The sequence below is a fragment of the Oncorhynchus mykiss genome, chromosome 11, assembly GCF_013265735.2.
Source record: "Oncorhynchus mykiss isolate Arlee chromosome 11, USDA_OmykA_1.1, whole genome shotgun sequence".
Lineage (NCBI taxonomy): Eukaryota > Metazoa > Chordata > Actinopteri > Salmoniformes > Salmonidae > Oncorhynchus > Oncorhynchus mykiss.
Window position 1 is genome coordinate 48,132,989 of NC_048575.1, and position 19,820 is coordinate 48,152,808.

Below are 19,820 nucleotides of genomic sequence, written 5' to 3' on the forward strand. Positions count from 1 at the left end.
TTAGCGCCAAAAAAGGGGTTAAATATGGGTTAAAAAAAATACAATCATTTCCTGATCTTTCTTATATCGCTCAGATATAGGACAGATGCGTTTCTACGGGCTAATTGCAATTCAATGTTTCATCAAATAATGTTTAATATTTTGGGGGATACCAAAAGGGGTCCTAAAATTCAAAATAAAATAGCTAAATGATGCTTGGTATGACCATCTTAAAACATTTCCATATGTTTGATTAGTAGAACCCCCCATCAGACCGTTTCCGCATTGAGCACTGGTACTTTCTGTTTGAGTTTTTGCTTGTAAGCAGGAAGCAGGAGGATAGAATTATGGTCAAGGGGAGTCCCAACATGAGAAAGGCAACCAGCCAGATAACAGTTCGGTACAGATCTGAACTAGAATAAACAGGTTGTCTATCCCACCCTACAATAACACCTCCCACTTCCTCCTTGTGATTCACGTCTTGGGGGAACACGCTCACCTTTCCACCAATAAATGCCACAATCTAGGGGTCCCAGCAAAGAGCACCTAACACACACACACACACACAATATATACCCCACCCCAATGTTTATCTTTAGCCCAGGATGTCCTGTATGGTAAAAGGAGTGACGTTATGGTTGAGGGGGGCGTGTAGGGACTTTTATGTATACCCACACAGCAAACACACTGAATGTTCAGTGTTTATTCCCCATGTTCAAATACACACCCACTGAAACCACAAACATGTTTTCAACATAGGGTGCAAAGTGGCACATTTAATGTGTGAAGATATTTGAGGGTGTTGTGCTGTTTTTGGTGTATAATGGTCTACAATTTCTTTTTAGAGTTTCCAGACAATAGGATCTCGACCTCCTTCGCAACATTATCTCACTCCACAAAGATGTTTCTGTTACAACAACACCTGCCGGTCAAGTTTCTCATGAAAGAGCAGAGCAGTCAGTACCTATTGACAAACAGTAGCTGTGTGTCTGATAGGTATGTCACCCAGTGCCGCCTCTAGCCCACGTGGGGCCCTAAGCGAGATTTGGTTTGGGTGCCCCACTCTGTGAATAGGCCCCCTCTGCATAAAAAGCAAAGCACTGCTGACATGGGCAAATTGAGTGACTGTCAATAACCAGGCTTCCATCCAACATTTTTATGTGAGTAAAGTACATGTCAGATAAAAAAATTTCACCACAGGCCTGAAGGAAATAGCAAATTTGTCGGTAAACTTTCCAATCAACAAAACAAAACCCTAGACAAGTTGAGACTGTTACTAGCCGGCTACCACCCGGTACTCTACCTTAGAGACTGCATCTTAGAGACTGCTGCCATATGTGCATAGTCATTGAACACTGGTCACTTGAATAATGTTTACATAATATTTTTTGTTCTGAAATCGTTTCTGTAGTTAGATACATAGCTCACTCTAATATAGCTATGCTGTACACATCATTCTCAGTATCTTGAGTAAACACACCAAGCGTACACGTATAGACTACATTTGGATCACTGACTGCTATCTGGGTTTTTAATTATATTCGTTTCGACATTTGATCTTTAAAAAAATATATATATTATTTACATTTTACTGCATTGTTAGGAGCCAGTTAGATATACACATTTCCCTGCACCTGCTATAACATCTGCTAAACTGTGTGCGCATCCAATGAACTTCGATTTATGTTTATATAGACCATCATATCGAAGTAAACTTGCAGTCAAGCGACGATATGTTGTGTGGTCCTCCCACTACGACTCGAGAAAGTATGCAGTTTATTAGGCTACGGATTAAATAAATAATGAGGAACTTCACAGGGCGAAGAAAGTTAATGGTGATGAGCTTGATGCTCCTTTCCAATAAATATTGAAGGTCTTATTATGGTGACATGTTGATCGATGCTTGGCTGCCGTTTGACAAATACAAATTATCTTGCTGAATAATAATCCCATCATGTAGGCTATACCCACACTACATATGCTAGCTGTTGATTAGAAAGCATATGCAAAGACCAGAGTGGGAACATTCACTATATAACGCAACATTTTTGTGAGAAAAAAAAAAGACATCAGTCGAGTTGAAAATGCAATGGAAAACCATTTAACTTGAATATTTTGTATTCCTTACATGTTTTTATTTGATTTGATTATTTATTGATCTCGTATTGCAACACCCACACACCTGTCTGTGGACACAAATCTGATATTCACACAGAATAAACACATATGCTACCACAAGCCGGTCGGTGTTATTTGAAAGACTCATTTAGACACTTTGACTCATTAAGAATCATCGTATGGCTCGATATTCAAACTGTGGGTGGAATGGATGACAAATGAATGTGCAATAAATACGGTATACTCACCACACCTCCCCCATGCTATTACACGCGCTCCGGGGCTTCTACCGTAGCGAATCACTGTACGGTATTTTCACCGTGACGTCATCTGCCACTCCTCTTACTAAAGTAGGAAACAAACACCGCTCGACAGAGCAGAGGCGGGAGGGGGGGTGTAGAGAAAGAGAAGACATTTACACCTCTCACAGCTTCGGTCAAAGAAAAACAGCGAGAAAAGACATTTGGTGGACAGTACTCAACCAGACCATACATCGTGTGTACGTTTGATCAAATTGTGCAGGTGAGAATCGACATTTGAAACGGTTGGGTTGTCGTGGTGTATGGTTGAAGACCGAAAAAGGACACCGAAAATTGGATCAACATCAACTTAATATGGAATTTCGTAAGGAACCATTTTTATCAGAGCATCAATGAACTAGAAATATGTGTTGTCTTGTGGGGGGAAGGTCATATTTATCGTTGGTAGTTAGCCTCTGGTAAACAAGGTATAGCGAGCAAAAGCTGTCACCACCGCCTCGCTGAAAATATCACAAGCCTTCGAACGTGACCAGTCTGGCTGGGCCTGGGGAAAAAAGCAAGTCAGTCAGGGAGGGAGGGTCGCTAGCTAGCCATGTATGCTATAGTATCGGTTTTCAAGACTACGGGTAAAATAGCGACATAAGCTAATTCTCTGTGGTTGTACTTTATCTGAAATTTTTTTTTATTTAAAACGATACTAGTTAACAGCTAGTTGCAATTGCTAACCAGTTTTTGAGAATTGATAGCATGTTAGTTGATGCTCGTTGATTTCAATGAGTTTCATTTGAACGCGTAAGGAAATGTTAACATTGAATTCGGACAGGCACAAATAAAGAATTGGGGTGCCAGCCTAGGTGCAAAGATTCATTTGAGTAATGGAGGCGCTAACGTTATCAAAACACGGCCAAACAACAGGAAGAGATGGTTAGCAGACAAAGAAAGCACAAAAGAACAAGGGTCAAAACATGGCCTGTTCTAATTCACTAATCTAGTTACAGAACATTGTTAGCTCAATTGTTGTGGTGTTAATTTGTTCTAGACGAGTGTGCGACAAAGCACTATTATTGCCTTTGCTCTCGGCTATGTTGCTTGTCATGCGAATCTACGTTAGTTATCTGGCTAACTCTTGTCTCGTACTTAGCACTTTTTAGCTGTAGCGTGACTCGGTGGTTATGGGCCAAATCAATCTATTTCATTTTGTTCTTTGTCTGACCAAGACCATGTATAGTAGCTAGGACACCCCGCAGCAATGTTCCAACATCTAACGTTAGTGGAAAGCCTTCCCAGAAGAGTGGAGGCTGTTAAAAGGGGGGGGGGGGGGGGGGCTACTCTATATTAATGCCAATGATTTTAGAATGAGATGTTCGACGAGCAGGTGTCCACGTAATTTTGGCCATTTAGTCCATCTGTAGGCTAGTTTTAGAGTAATTTCTTTAAATTCATGGTATATCTAGGTAAATCTGTCGTGAATAACCACATTGTGCCAATTAATAAGCCACCCCCCAAGGGTGTGCTTAGGGTACAGTCAGACACATTAATGCGTGTTTTGTTTCCTGTTGATTGCATTAATTAGTTTAAACAAATTAGCCTAGATAATAGTCACTACAGGCTCTGGAGTGGTGGAGCACATTGATTGACGTCGCCTCATAGACCCTGCTGCTCCCCGACAGATGTCAATGACAGTGAAGCAAAAATACTCACTATTTTGTGTTTCCAGGAAAATTGATGATTGCTTGCAAATGCTATTTATTTCTCTTTGAGAAAGCGATGATTGAGAGCATTTGTGTTCCATGCATATCCAGGTGGCAAACAGGTTGTCGTGCAGTACCGCCCGTGACAATCGAACATTTTGGCCCAGGCAACATGTTCTTCACCACAAAGTCATAAAAACACCACCTGTTTCTACAATTTTGCTTTTGGAGGAAAGAATAAATAAATATTGACCTTGTGGCTGTGGTAACTAGTGTAAACCAGGCAACGTCAACAATTGTGGCGCTTGCAGGGGGCTTTGCAGTCAGCAGGCAGACACGTGATACAGTCGAAGAGGCTTTTCTAAGGAAATCCTTACGTGACAGGCCACCTTGGTGGAGGTTGGGGACTACACTATGGGGTTGGAGAGTGCAAAGGGCTGTCAGAATTTTATGTTTGTCCTTCGCATCCTCGCAGGGCCATGACACTGACATCTCTGAATGTTCTGAGCAGGCTGCTGTGGCCCCTTCCTGGCAGAGCATTTTTTTTAAATGTTATCGTCATCTATAATATAAATCTGTTTATTTCTCTTGCAAAATTAACCGTTCAGTACCTGGAACTTAAAGACATGCTCCTGAACTTTGGCCCCTAAGTATTTTTTTGTTACCTCCAACTTTGGGCTGGATGTGTCTGTGTAGTTCGTGCATGCAGAATTACTAGTTTACCTTAATTAGCTATGTAATCCCAAATTTGAAAACATGGGCCAGCTCCCTAGCAATTCAAGTTCAACCAATGAGTTTCGGCCCCTCAGCATTTGAGTGACACCAAGCGAGAGGCACACATTGCAGAGTGAGAGAGATGGCAATGAGGTGGTACACAAATCTGCACATGCAGTACCTTTGCAAAGTATTCAGACCCCTAGACTTTTCCCACATTTTGTTACTCTACTTATTCAAAAAATGTTTTTTTTTATTTTTTTTTTTATAAAAATGTTCTCTCAACAATCTACACACAAAAACCTGTAATGACAAATGTATAAATTTTAGCAAATTTATATAAAAAAAGAAATACCTTGTTTACATAAGTATTCTGACCCTTTGCTATGAGACTTGAAATTGAGTGCCGGTGTATCCTGTTTCCATTGATCATCCTTGAGATGTTTCTACAACTTGATTAGAGTTCACCTGTGGTAAATTAAATTGATTGGACATGATTTGGAAACACTTGTCCCATATAAGATTTCACAGTTGGCAGCGCATGTCAGAGCAAAAACCAAGTCACAAGGTCGAAGGAATTGTCCGTAGCTCAGAGCTCAGAGAGGATTGTGTCGAGGCACAGATATGAGGAAGGGTACCAAAACATTTCTGCAGCATTGAAGGTCACCAAGAACACAGAGTGGCCTCTATTATTCTTAAAAGGAGAAGTTTGGAACCACTAAGACTCTTCCTAGAGCTGGCCCCCCGGCCAAACTGACCAAGAACCCGATGGTCACTCTGACAGAGCTCCAGAGTTCCTCTGTGGAGATGGGAGAACCTTCCAGAAGGACAACCATCTCTGCAGCACTCCACCAATCAGACCGTAATGGTAGAGTGGCCAGACGTAAGCCACTCCTCAGTAAAAAGCACATGCCAGCCCGCTTGGAGTTTGCCAAAAAGGCACCTAAAGGACTCTGACCATGAGAAACAAGATTCTCTGGTATGATGAAACCAATATTCAACTCTTTGGCCTGAATGCCAAGCATCACATCTGGAGGAAACCTGTCCCCATCCCTATGCTGAAGCATGATGGTGGCAGCATCATGCTGTGGGGATGTTTTTCAGCAGCTGGGACTGGGAGACTAGTCTGTATCGGGGCAAAGATGAACAGAGCAAAGTACGGAGAGATCCTTGATGAAATCCTGCTTCAGAGCGCTCAGGACCTCCGACTGGGGTGAAGGTTCACCTTCCAACAGGACAACAACCTTAAGCAGACAGCCAAGACAACACAACATTTCTGGAGAAACCTGAAAATAGCTGTGCAGTGACGCTCCCCATCCAACCTGACAGAGCTTGAGAGGATCTGTGTGTAGATTGATGAGGAACAAATTTAATTCAATCAATTTTAGAATAAGGCTGTAACATATCAAAATTAGGAAAAAGCCAAGGGTTCGGAATACTTTCTAAATGCACTGTATGTGACATAGTAAACAGTGATCACTTTTGGCTTATGAGCACTACTTTGACAACTACTGGCTAAAAAGTATATAAAAGTTCCAGAGAATCTCTGTCTTGCTACAGCACCTTTGAGGGTTAATGACAAAACTGATCAGCAAATGTGACTCCTCGGTCTATTCTCCCCCTATTGGCACTATTCTGTCCTTGTCACACACAGGTGGTGAACATTGTAAATAAATATCCATCAACATGTGCTTAATCGTGACAAGCTGGAGGAGGAACAGCTGACACTATTATAGGCCTAGTCATTTATGGTAATGACACATCCTCGTCCTGACTCCTGTTGATGTGAGCAGCTCCTGCCAAGGAGGGGAACTGAAAGTCTTAGGCCTAATTCGTCTCGCCGTTCGTTCTGTTTTCTTGTGCACAACGAGGAATTTCAACCCTCTAACTTTGGTAGTAGAATTCTTGCTTCAATGGATGTATTTTTTAATTTTCTCTCCCGTTTCTTCATTAGTTTTAAATTTCCTTCCTAGTATGTTATTTTCAAATGTATGTGCCTAACCATCACCTACATTTGGTCACCTAAGACACACTGTTACGCATGCAGACACACACACACACATACTCCCACACTAACAAGGTACCTTGCTCCCATTTGTTGACAGCGATGGCCCAAGAGACGAACCCGAGCCTGACGCCTGTGCTTTGTGCCACTGGCTGTGGTTTCTATGGCAACCCCAGAAACAATGGCATGTGCTCGGTCTGCTACAAGGAGCATCTGAACCGACAGCAGAGTAGTGACTGCAGCTTGAGCCAACTTAGCCCAATGGGTAAGTTCCCCCTCCACCCTCTCTCTTACTGACCTCACAAATCTACTTCAAACAGTGCTTCCCCCTCCCCTCCACCCCCTAAAAATCACTATTTGCATTAGGATTGTCACGATACCAGTATTGCGATACTAAGATACTATTTGGTCCTTTAAAAAAACTACTGTATGACACATATTGTGTGCTATTGCTTGGAAAGGAAACGTGATTCTGGGTGACAACATAAGGCTGCTTGTTTCCAACAATAGGACTGTTTTTCTCAGGAAATTTTGCCCACTTCATGTTTTGTTTCATTGCCAAGATACCTCGGAGTATTGCGATTCTGGTATCGCGATAACGCTAATTTGCATACACGTTATGGACCAGCTGCACTCTTGAGTGGAAACCGTTGAACCAAAATTGAGTTTCGTCTCCCATCTGAGGTTGATGTTTTGCTTTTGCTGTGTCACAGGAGCAGTCGGTAGTCCTACCTCTGAGGCCTCAGCCATCCAGAGGCTAGAGGCCAGTCTCGCCAAAGTAGACCCTTCATCTGGCTCTGCTACAGACATGGCTAGGTAAGGTGTGCTTGTTTGTCCGCATGTGCTACAATGGATGTCTTATTGCTTTATGCGCTCTCATATCTGTAACTTACAATTTTCTTTCATTCGCCCCCTCTGCAGAACTATTCAAGGCTCTCTTCCAGTGACTCAACAAATGACCGAGATGAGCATCTCAAGAGAGGATAACCCAGATTCCCTAGAGCCTGGTAAAACACACACTTCTAGAAGGAAACATTGCTCTGTTCGACCCACTTTAGCATTGGCTATTTCGATGCACCCTGACTTGTATACTTTGTAACCAACTGTGGTTTTACATACAGCCTCAAACACAGGCTGCCTAAAATAAACCAGATTAAAAATACCCTTGTATGTGAGTGCTGAAACTGCCTCAGAAAAAACACAGGAACAGTTCTATTTGAATCCGAAGACTGAAAGAAGTATATATTTAAGTGCTTTTCTCCTCTGTTTTCTCCTTCAGTTGTGAGTCAGCCTACTGCGTCTAGCCCCGTCACGGCCAGCGGCGACGAGGCCAAGGAAGACACCCCCAAGCCCAAGAAGAATAAGTGCTTCATGTGCCGCAAGAGGGTGGGCCTCACAGGTGAGCGTGCCACAGCAGGACGTGGTGCTTCTCAAATGAAGTGGGATGACAGGGTTGAGCAATGCATACGACGTCATGCCTTCTTGCGAAAGAGGTTGGCCATGTTCCAGGCCACCTACACTGCAGTTGCACAAGTAGTCAAGTCATACTGATGGCATTTCTGCAATGTAAAACACTACTTCCGCATTTGTGATTGGCCTCAGATCTCTACTATGCATAAATGGTGTCTAACACGCAGGAACCCCATCAATATCACTTATTTATCTGGTCATCTGCGCAATGCGGCTGCATCGTAGGTGGTTTGGAATGTAACCCTAGTCTTCCTGTGTGTTTGGTCTTATCAGAGGTTCATTCTTATTGAGTTGGTGTTTGGTTCATACTGTGGTTCCCCTCTAATCTCTGACCTTTTGAACTCTACTCCAGGGTTCGACTGTCGCTGTGGGAACCTGTTCTGTGGTGTCCATCGGTACTCCGACAAGCACAACTGTCCTTACGACTACAAGGCTGAGGCAGCTGCCAAGATCCGCAAGGAGAACCCTGTTGTGGTCGCTGACAAGATCCAGAGAATATAGGGTTAAGAACCATCCACACAGAGACTAGAGTATGATGTCGAACCCTTGACATGAACACTGGCACGAGTGGCAAAAGGATGTCATTTTTAAAGTCACAACCTTGAGAAAGGACAGAGATCCTGCCCGTTGGGGAGATGCATGAACGGTCACTTTTTTGTTACGTTTATTATTTTTTTCCCTCTTTGCTGATATTCTGTGTATATATAAAAAAAACATATTTTAAAAGAGCAGCCCACAGACGTGTCTGTTCTGCAGAACCTATATCTATCTGGACGTTCTATCACAACTGAATATGGCCCCTGAGCTGTTTGGCCACTTTGTTGCCAAATAGCCGACAGCTATTCTTTTCTAAAGTTATGTGCACATGCAGTATCCCGACGAGTTCAGTTGAATCTCCATTTCTACGTTCCGTTCCCATTAGTGTCAGTCGGGTCAGTTGTCCGATAGGTATGACTATCTCCCAAAATGCAGGTGGGCTTTTATCCCCCAGACTGTGACCTGCCTACCTCACAGCAGCAGGTCATGTTTCTCCTCATCTCAATGTCCACGTGAAGCTTTTTCCTACTCGTCTCCCCTTACAATCACATTATTTCCAGAGGAAGGGGTTACCTCTGACATTTTTAAAGCAGTCCTTAGGCACCATTTCTGTTTGATCACCCGAACGCCGCGGCCCGTCTTTATGGTCATTGTAAGAGGTGTGAGAAGGAGTACAAAAACACATTTTTACCAACTATCATGTGGGACAGGACTTTTAGTCAAGGAGGTCCTAGACTAATCTACAGTCAGAATCTCCCAACTGTGGTCTCGGCAGAGGGTTGCGTGCATTGACCCTGGTGCAGTTCTCTGGGTGAGACTTGGGCACTACCCATCTTTTATTGGCTATATGGGGGGGGGGGGGGGTGAATGGGAGAGCAACCCCATGCAGTAATATCTTAAATCATGTAAAATATCTGAATGAATTGCTAGGTCATTATTGTATCTGCTGAGAGACATGTTTAATCCCTGTTTTTTTATATACATTAACATAGTACTGATATTAGCACATGTATTCAGTGCAGTTGTGAAGTTAGGGTATATGAGACAGCCTTGCTTTGTGTTGATTTTGGTGTGCGTGTTCAGTGGGTTTGAGTGAACACATGGGTGTCAGATTGTGTGCACCTCCACTTCATTTTGTGAAGCAATATATCCCGTAGCTCTGCACATGTTTCCAAGGCTACAGGAGCATGGCAGAACTGAGGTTTTGATAACTAGATTCCAGAGTTGGATTCCAACTGATCTTTTCAGCTTTCTTTCCCCTATTGGTCTGTGTGATTGATCTAGAGCAGCGTGTGTGTGTGAGACTTTCCTTGGCTGTGTGAAACATTGATACAAGTGTGTCCTGTGTAGATTTTTCTTCTCCCATAGGGATGAGGTTTTTACTTTTTAAAACAAAGGTATCCATTTCAGTTTTTTCCTTTTAGTTATGCAAATTTGTACAAAAAAAAACTGATATTTATGAATGACATAATCTTGCTACCCAGCATTACAGCATAATTGTATCATGTAAATAAAGACTGTGTACAGAGACATTGCAAGGTTTGGTTGTTTACATTATAGGAGTAAATATGTGGGCCAGTCAGACTGTTTGGAAGCACAGTTTTCAAACCCGGTGTTTTCTCGCACACCTCTCACGGGCTTGGGGGGGGGGGGGGGGGGGGGGGGTGCGTCGGCAGAAGGATTCATGCTAGCAGCTGCTCAGACAGTGCAGGCCTGGGAGAGAGTACGAGAGGGAGACTGCAAAGATGACTACTCTGCTCTACTCCCCTGGTACCTCAATGCCATCCCTCCCTGCCTCTGTGCATGGAGGGAAAAAAGAGGACGGCTGATGTGGGACATGTGCCGGGGGATCAGAGAACCAACGTGTTCTGTTCAACCTGACCCATGAACAGCTGGGGAGGTCCTGTAGCCTCCCTCTATGGGTTGGGACAGACACACATTCCTACCCCCCTAGCGGACAGACCCTTAATTTCTTATGGGTGTCTGTATTTCACTTGCCATTTGTGTGTATTTCTGGAAAGCTGGTTCAGTGTTTGACATCACAGTGACAGATGTGGATATGACATGAATGCACCTCTGTCTACTGTGGGGAGTTGGGAAGGAACACTGAGCTAGGGGAACTAAGGTAAGGAAGGAGATTGTTTCTGAATTCCAAATTGACCTCTAGCCCCAACACCCGAGCCACTAATGTAGATCTGAGAGGATTGGATAAGTGTTATGGTAATAGCTTCTTTCCTTTAGATTGACAACATTTCCCCCTCAGCCATACAGGAGGGGGTTGGTTTTGGATTCAGGGAACGAGAGCACGCTCACAAGTAGGGCCATAGGGGAAAGTGGGAGTGTTTTGAGAGAATTGGGCGAGTTCACGGTGAACATGGGAAATGGACAGGCTTGAGATTATGAAGGGGTGACCTGAGGTAGCGTCACTAAGCTCTCGGAGCGTAACCAGATTAGACCAGTCTGAGCCCGGTCCCTTACCATACAGAACACTCTAAACACAGACACCTTTTCCATTCCCTTTGACCTGTTCTCTGCTTCTCCATCCTTATCAATCCTTCTGACATGTGTTCCTCTCTTTTGCCCAGACTAAATGGATAAAGAGAAAAAGAGAGTGTGGGGGAGAGGGAGACAGGTTCGCAGGCTTGCCCTTGTTCTAGGTTTAACGTGTCAGTAGCCATCAAGGAAGCTCCTTTGAATCACTGAGATTTGAGTCATTGAAAGGGAACAGGGGAGGGGTAGTGGGAGAAAAGGGTTAGTTGGTTAGTGATCAGGGATGGGGGAAAAAGTAACTTATTGTGAAAGTCAAGTGTTTCATTAACATGACTAAGATAGGTAACCTTTAGATAGGTCAAGAGGTCACAACTTTTGAGTGATTGGGACAAAGCAAACGTGCTATTTGTCTTGACCTAGTTTTACATTACTGTGTTTGAAACTGCTAACCACCTGCTGGGGACAAGCATTAGAGGATATTGTGACAAAGGACCTGCCCGGGGACACTTTAGGCATTCCAGAAATTCTTGGAGGCAACGCAGCAGCCAGAGTCAGGTAAACCACAAATTCAGCAACTTTGTAGGTGAATAATATATTGAAAAGATGGATCTATTGAATGCAGTATAATTTTATACAATAAAAAAGTCATTAAAAAGCTATGACAAATTATTCTTGTTATAAGAATGTTTTTTTGTCTTTTGTCTATAGTGATAATATATGTTATAAAGTGGGTGGTTCGAGCCCTGAATGCTGATTGACTGAAAGCCATGGTATATCAGACTGTATACCATGGGTATGACAAAGCATTTATTTTTACTGCTCTAATTATGTTGGTAACCAGTTTATAATAGCAATAAGGCACCTCGGGGGTTTGTGATATATGGCCAATATACCACGGCTAAGGCCTGTGTCCAGGCACTGCGTTGCATAAGAACAGCCCTTAGCCATGGTATTTGGCTGTATACCACACCCCCTCGGGCCTTATTGCTTAATTCTACAACAGGGGCAGGCACCTAGATTCAGCCGCAGGCCGATCCTTGTCGAAGTGGATGGTCAGGAGGCCGGAACATAATGATAATAATTTGTACACTGCAAATTGACCACAACTAAGCCCACAAATATTGTATTTGAAAATAAATAATTACACACTTTGATTACATTGAGACACGATCACATGCAGTGCCTTCAGAAAATATTCATACTCCTTGACTTATTCCACATTTTGTTGTTACAGTCTGAATTCAAAATGTTTTTTTATATATTTTTATCTCACCCTTCTACACACAATACCCTATAATGAAAAAGTAAATGTTTTTAGAAATGTTTGCAAATGTATTAAATACAGAACTCTCATTTACATAAGTCTTCACACCCCTGAGTCAATTCCTGTTAGAATCATCTTTGGCAGCGATTACAGAGGTGAGTCTTTCTGGGTAGGTCTCTAGAAGCTTTGCACAATATTTGCACATTCTTCTTGAAAAAAAATCTTCAAGCTCTGTCAAGTTGGTTGTTGATCATTGCTAGACAGCCATTGTCAAGCTGATTTAAATCAAAACTCTAACTAGGCCACTCCAGTGTATATTTGGCCTTATGCTTTAGGTTATTGTCCTGCTTAAAGGTGATGTCGTCTCCCAGTGTCTGTTGGAAAGCAGACTGAACCAGGTTATCCTCTAGGATTTTGACTGTGCTTAGCTCTATTCTGTTTATTTAAAAAAAAACGTCCTAGTTTTTGCCGATGACAAGCATACATATAACATGATGCAGCCACCACCATGTTTGAAAATATCAAGAGTGGTACTCAGTGATGTGTTGGATTTGCCCCAAACACACAGTATGTGTAAATGAGGGTGCCCCTGTCTGGCAGATGTAAAGCACATCATGTCCAGGTGATAGTGATACAACGTTGCCTCCTGGTGGCTGTCCTCTGTAGCTGCCTCACGTTGTCTAGGCTCACTGCCCAGCATCCTCTCAGGTCCAGGCTGCTCAGACGCCTGTTGATGGTCATCAGGCCCGACGCCGTCTCCATGGAAACGTCACTGCGGACAAGACTGAGGTGGCATAGTTGTTGTAGTGGAGGGCTGTTGGGTCGGGCGGTGGGGCGCTTCAGAAGCTTCTGGAACACAGGCTCCAGCGGACAAGGCACTGCCACCAGAGAGACCCTCTCCAGGAGGGGAGAGCCGGATAGTACGCACCACAGCGCCCCCTCCAGAGACCTCCAGGACATGACGGTCTTCATCTGGCGCTGGTCATAGGAGAAGCTGGAGGAGAGAGAGACAGATGAGCACTAAACAGGATATCACAACTTCAATGGGAAGAGATATACAGAAGCTTAAACAATGGTGCAGTCAACACCATAGCGGGGGGCGGGCTTACATCCTGGGGAAGTCAACACTAAATACAGATATCCAGAGGTTTCAGGGGATCGCATGACCCACTCACCAAGACAGGACCTGTGGAGAAAATGACTGGGGATTCCCAGCTGGCATGTGGCCCATTGAGTCGTACCTATGACACCCTACAGAGAGGGCATAGCGAGTTAACTCTATTTGTACAGCAGTTGACCTACTTTAGGGAGAGAGAGCACAGTTGTGGTAGACAGGGTAGATCCCTGTCCTCGTCCTCCTCCTCCTCCTCTTCCTCCTGGGGGGCTAAAGGAGGCTCAGCGTGGACGACGAGGCTCCTCAGCCTGGGACAGGCGTGAAGGAGCTCCAGCATGGGTGTCTGAGAGCTGGTTCTGACCCCTTCCAGGGTGAGAGAAACCAGGGAGCCCTTCATAGCACGCAGGGCAGGCAGCAGCTCATCCAGGGGCCCTGTGAAGCGCACAGAGAGTCCCCTCAGCTGGCCTGCCCACCTGGCCAGGCCTGCAGCGAGACAAGACCCCTGGCTAGGCCCACCCTCCTCACAGTCCAGTGATATAGAGCGCAGCTCGGGGCAAAGCTGACTTACAGCCTCCAGAGTCCCACCAGACATGCCCTGCGCCTCCCTTAGACGTAAGGTAAAGCCCTCACCCCCTGCCCCCCCCACTCCCTCTTCTCTTCCTTTCTCAACACTGTCTTCTTCTATTTCCTTCCTTGATCTCATCTGGGCGTCACCTCTTCCACCTCCAACTCCCCTTGTCTCCTCACCTGTACCCTCATCCTCACTCTCACCCTCACTCGCCCACGAGAAACGGTTGTCATTTTCCTCCTCTTCAATTTCCTCCACATCCGCTCCTGATATGCCGCCTGTGTCTGTGGCCCTCCCACTCTGCCTCCTCTCCCTCCACACCTCCCAGAGACTGGGCAGCCCCTCATTGGTCGTGAACTCCTCAGTCCCTCCGAACTCCCTGCTGTGTATGAGGCCACAGGCCTCCCCCAGGCCCTCCATTGCCACTCTCTCCAGCCACGGCAGGGAGAGCAGGAGGAAGGCCACGGCAGCCACCCCGTCTTCATCCCCCTCCCCAAAGCCCACATCCAGAGCCAGCAGGCTGCTGAGGGGGGGTGGGGAGGCGCAGGAGGAACCCCTCAGGCAGAGCAGGCCTGCGGGGGGCAGGAATTGGCAGCGGGACACGTCGAGGTGGCGCAGCGCGGGGCAGTGGCGGGCAACCACCTCCACAACCTGTCTGTCACAAGGGGTGCCAGCCAGAGAGAGGGAGCGCAGGGAAGGCAGACAACGCAGCAGGTCACACTGGACATGGGCAGACACCTGCTGGGCTCCAGAGAGGTCCATGGAATGCAGGCTCTGAGGGAGATAGGGAGAACCCATACATACAGTGAGCTCCAAAAGTATTGGGACAGTGACACATTTATTGTTGTTTTGGTTCTGTACTCCAGCACTGAGTGACGATGAGTGAGAAAGTTAGAGGGATACATTTCATACTCTCTCAGAAACGCTAACCTCCCCTGTTATTGTCATAGTGAGAGGTTAGCAGCATGTCTTAGGGTTATGATATTTGTGCGTCTAACTTTCTCACTCATCATTATTTACGATTAATTCAGGATTATCCGTAATCATGGTAGCATCCAAATTAATGTAGAAGTGTTGCTACATATTCTATTCTTATTTACAATATAAGTGACTCCAAAATGACACAATAGATTATTTACAATTAATTTCTGTTGGGCACAAAATAATCTGAAGCACAACCAAAACAAACAGCAAATGCATCCAACAAGTTTGTAGAGTCACAAGCTTGACGTAATCATTGCGTGCTAGGAATATGGGACCAAATACTACATTTTTGTCCCAATACTTTTGGTCTCATAAAATTGGGGGACTATATACAAAGTGCTGTCGTTTCTAAACGGTTTACCCGATATTGATGAAAATACCCCCAAATTAAAGTTGACAGTCTGTACTTTATTAACCTCCGTCATTATATAATTTCAAATCCAAAGTGCTGGAGTACAGAGCCAAAACAAAACAAAAAATGTGTCACTGTCCCAATACTTTAGGAGCTTACTGTAACACATACTATAAATTATAAGGAGGACCAAAGCCTGTCCTAACCTGGCAGCGAATCCCGATGAGGGTGCAGAGGCTGGGGGTGACCAGAGCAGAGTGGCCCCCAAGAGATAGGGTTCTGAGCTGAGGGATCAACAGGAGGTGTAGCGCCGCACGGGACAACTCACACCTGGAGGACAGGACAGACAGGAGCTCCTCTACCAGCTCAGCCGCTAGAGAAAGAGACAGACAGAGAGGGGACACAGACACACACACACTTTTACCAGTAACTAGTGGACTAATCATGTGCACATTTACAAATGACCAGCAATGGCATCATATACATACACAATCCCTTCCAGTTCCTATGACAGACTTACGCAGCAGGGTGAAGGGGCCCATGACATATCTGAAGAAGTACTGATCCATGTAGTTGTCAGCGTAGTCTTTGACCCACATTTCCTTCATGTTCTCCGCCAAGTTCCACAGACAAAGCTGGGTCAGTCGGGGAGGGTGATCATCATCCTCCTCCCATCTTCCTCGTCCTCTAATCTTCCTCTTTCTCACTGCCCGTTTCGCAGCCCTGGGCTCCATCATGGCACGGAATAGAGGCATCTCCAACTCTCAGCTGGCTCAAGGATCAATGTAGTCTACAGTACTGGCACCATTGTTTCCTTGCAGGTATGGAAATATATGCAGCTGAAGGGCAGAGAATAATAACATTGTAATAAAGAGAGTAATAACATTGTAATAAAGAGAGTAATAACATTGTAATAAAGAGAGTAATACCATTGTAATAAGGAGAGTAATGCCATTGTAATAAAGAGAGCAATAACATTGTAATAAAGAGAGTAATACCATTGTAATAAAGAGAGCAATAACATTGTAATAAAGAGAGTAATACCATTGCAATAAAGAGAGCGATAACATTGTAATAAAGCTACAGTCTACAGTTCACACACAGTAAAAATAAAGGTTAATTACACAAATTACATTTTTCACATATTTGAAATATAATAAAACTTAGGAGTTCGGCCGACATACATTTTTCTCAGCAACCCTTGAGCCAGGGGGGGAGGGGGGGGGGGGGGACATCCGTATTGTTGAAAGTACCAAGTAGGTCGGACCTACTGTTGAATTTACCGTAAAAGGTTTATCAGCTGTACCTTAAAATAACAACCTTTGATTTAGGGGTATCGTTGCCAACAAACAGCACATGAACACAACATAGACCTAACGTACTATCGCCAATAACAGTTTATTTGTGGGTGCGAAATTGGATGCAACACTGTCAGATCAACGTTATTGTTTACTTAGACAACAGCTTAACTCGCAATATTTTTTTTTAGCTGAAAACAGGCAATACAATATTTTACAATATTCTTTCCAATTTACCGTTTATTTCCTGGTGTTAGAATCCGACTGTAGGTGTTCGGGTCCGGGGCGTTGACATCGGGTGAGGAAATATGGGGAACGTTCAAGAACCCCAACCGTTAGTGTTTAAAACGGATGTTGATGCGTCTAGCTCAGTCTATAATCTATCACACATATACATACATTTGTATGTTGCATAAGAAGAACATTTATTTATAGTGACGTCCTATGTTTATTTGTTATTGTACATACAAATAGGTATAGAGGCTACATTTATCCTAGTTCTAAGTACGCTTCATACCTCTTTATCTTGAGGAATTGGTATAAAATAATTTAAATATAAATGGTATAACATCCAATGTTGATAGGTATTAGGATGTTATAAACTCAGTGTCTTTCAAAATGCTGTATGTAGGCCTATAGGAGATTATATTTACATTGAAATAATCAAACTAGTCCCAGCAGTTGTAATCAAAATGTTATGTGCTCGATTTCCTCTCTGGATCAATGAGCTCAGTCCCTCGATCAGCAGAACGGAGCGGTATCGTGTGTAAAGGGGGTTAGGTTCAAATCTAATTTTATTTGTCACATGCGCCGAATACCGAATTTACAGTGAAATGTTTACAAAAACACAATAGCACAATTGGTTACGGGATCGTAAACCGGCTGCCATCTCCTTCGTCGCCATTCTTCTTCAAGTTAACCTCCACTGTACGACTGCCCCATACTGGTCTCAACCAGTGATCCTCTGCTTCGCACTGATAACATGTACAGCATATGTGCCAACATGTACAAAAATGTAATAAAAATGCCATGTGTAACGGATTTAGGAACATATCGTGACAGCCACCCATGAACATATCGGTTGAGCCACCCAAACGGTACCAATTGGACTGCTCCATCCGTGACATTTCAAGCTTGTTGTGGAGTGAGTTTACGATATGTTCTTAACTCCGTTAAACGTTTTATTTTGGAACATATGCTGTAAATGTTATCAGTCACATAAAGCCTACCTACAGGTAAAGTACATACACTGACAATCAGTGCTTAAATGTGCAAATCGGGAAGCGACGGAACAAAAAGTGAGCGCGAAAGGGGTGTGACCTGGGGAGCTGAAGTACTCGTAGGCAAGGCATACATTATTATATATTTTTTTCAACATTGCATGCATATCATCGCATTACCGTAGTGGCATAGAGCAGTAGAGGCACTTACAAAACTTGCGTACATGGGTAACATTTTTTAGTAGCCTAGGGGTCCGGGAAAAATGTGGCCTTTTATAAACGCATTTCCTGCAATTATACATAATTTTACAACCGAGGTAAAACCAGTTTCAGGTTGAATATTCGCCTGTAGTTTACTTACGTCCAACAACAGCAGTTAGGGACCGTCAACATAGTGACAAATCTAATTTTTCACATTTCAATAGCTCTTTAACCATTACTCCTAAAAAATGTCTAATCTGGTTCTAGATAACCCGATGGCATAGACACACATTGCACACACTTTTTTAATGTCTCGCACTATTTTAAATGATTTATTTACATTTTTGAATTTCAATAGCTCTTTGGTCATATGACCTACTGACTTCAACAAGGTTCAGAATGAACACTCAGTGGGCCTACACATTGCAAACCCTTTAGTTTGTCCATTTTCATCTCACACATTTTTACATGAATTTTTCAAACAAACATTCTAATTTCAATAGCTCCTTGGTCATGTGACCTACTGAATTCAAACAAGGTTCAGAATGTCCACTGACTACCCTTGTATAGTCAGTGGACTATAGTTATTCCATTGTAATGGATCTAATACATAAACCTTTTACATCCATTCATACATGTATATTTTTTAATGAAATACTATGAAAAACTCTCTTGGCTGCTGGCTCGGTCACTTTCAGACATGTACAGAGCAGACTGAAAGGAGAAGGGTAGCTCTTGACTTGAACCACAGGGGTTCTCTGTTTGCAAGAGAGTAATCCAAAAGGCACAGACACACCCATTGACTTTCAATTGGCACCTGTATGTATTCTCTCCTGATTGGTCTCCATGGTGCTTAGTCAATGGGAACTCCATTGCCGGCCCCATCATAAAGTTTTTTACACAGTCTGACTAAGTGCCAGAAGTATGAGGAGAGACATCCTCCTTTGTATGTATGGGAACAAATATTTCCTAACACGTAGGATGTATTCTTGGACAGATAGAAGACACAATGCAAAAAAACATTTATTTTTTTACTAATTACTGTCCATGAGTAACCTCAACCTTGTGGGTCTGTGGGTGTTTGAGCTAATAAAGTGCCAACTCAATTCTACCACTGACTAGTCTCTCATGCCCCTATGAATGGGGACACAGGGAAATAGTTTTTAATCTAAACCAGGCCTTTTTTACTGGAGTACACTAACCCCTAATTGGGGCTCTTTTCTTGACACACAACAGCAGTTTACCAGATAAGAAGTCAAGAAGATCAAACATTAGATGGTTGTAAGGGTGTATTACGTCCTGTGCTGGCCCCATTGTCATATCCTTTCTGGATTCTGAGTGGGAAAATCATAGCTAAAAAATGCCTCTGTGGGAATGTATTATGTCCGTCCTACATGTAGTGTTGGTACATGGAATAATCTTCAACTGCATATATCATATCAAGTATTATGTTCAACAACAACTGAAATGCTCAGATATTATTTTGACGAACACACTTTGGTGCTTACAATTCATTCTCTATCGTCATAGACTTGATGGGCACTGTCATCTGTGA

The 19,820-nt window shown here is 43.6% G+C and overlaps 2 protein-coding genes across 6 annotated transcripts; one reads left to right on the forward strand and one right to left on the reverse strand.

The window, feature by feature from the left end:
- Positions 1 to 2,455: 2,455 nt before the first annotated feature.
- LOC110535800 (AN1-type zinc finger protein 5) lies at positions 2,456 to 10,306 on the forward strand. Of its 2 annotated transcripts, none has more exons than XM_021621089.2 (6): positions 2,456 to 2,721; positions 6,868 to 7,032; positions 7,481 to 7,583; positions 7,689 to 7,774; positions 8,047 to 8,166; positions 8,590 to 10,306. In XM_021621089.2, exons 1-6 carry the CDS (start codon positions 2,712 to 2,714, stop codon positions 8,736 to 8,738), a joined length of 633 nt encoding a protein of 210 aa, XP_021476764.1. In that variant the 5' UTR covers positions 2,456 to 2,711; the 3' UTR covers positions 8,739 to 10,306. The 2 variants fall into 2 exon arrangements, with proteins under 2 accessions (XP_021476764.1, XP_021476765.1); XM_021621090.2 differs by having other exon boundaries at positions 2,457 to 2,619.
- A 2,344-nt stretch (positions 10,307 to 12,650) lies between these two features.
- Positions 12,651 to 18,553, reverse strand: si:ch211-214j8.12 (uncharacterized protein LOC100000539 homolog). Of its 4 annotated transcripts, XM_021621091.2 has the most exons (6): positions 17,082 to 18,551; positions 16,731 to 16,852; positions 16,067 to 16,385; positions 15,753 to 15,919; positions 13,831 to 14,984; positions 12,651 to 13,522 (listed from the first exon to the last, which is right to left on the reverse strand). In XM_021621091.2, the coding sequence occupies exons 3-6, from the start codon at positions 16,299 to 16,301 to the stop codon at positions 13,141 to 13,143; spliced, it is 1,938 nt and encodes a 645-aa protein (XP_021476766.2). In that variant the 5' UTR covers positions 16,302 to 16,385; positions 16,731 to 16,852; positions 17,082 to 18,551; the 3' UTR covers positions 12,651 to 13,140. The 4 variants fall into 4 exon arrangements, with proteins under 4 accessions (XP_021476766.2, XP_021476768.2, XP_021476767.2 ...); XM_021621093.2 differs by lacking the exon at positions 16,731 to 16,852; XM_021621092.2 differs by lacking the exon at positions 17,082 to 18,551 and having other exon boundaries at positions 16,731 to 17,075.
- Between the last annotated feature and the right edge of the window lie 1,267 nt (positions 18,554 to 19,820).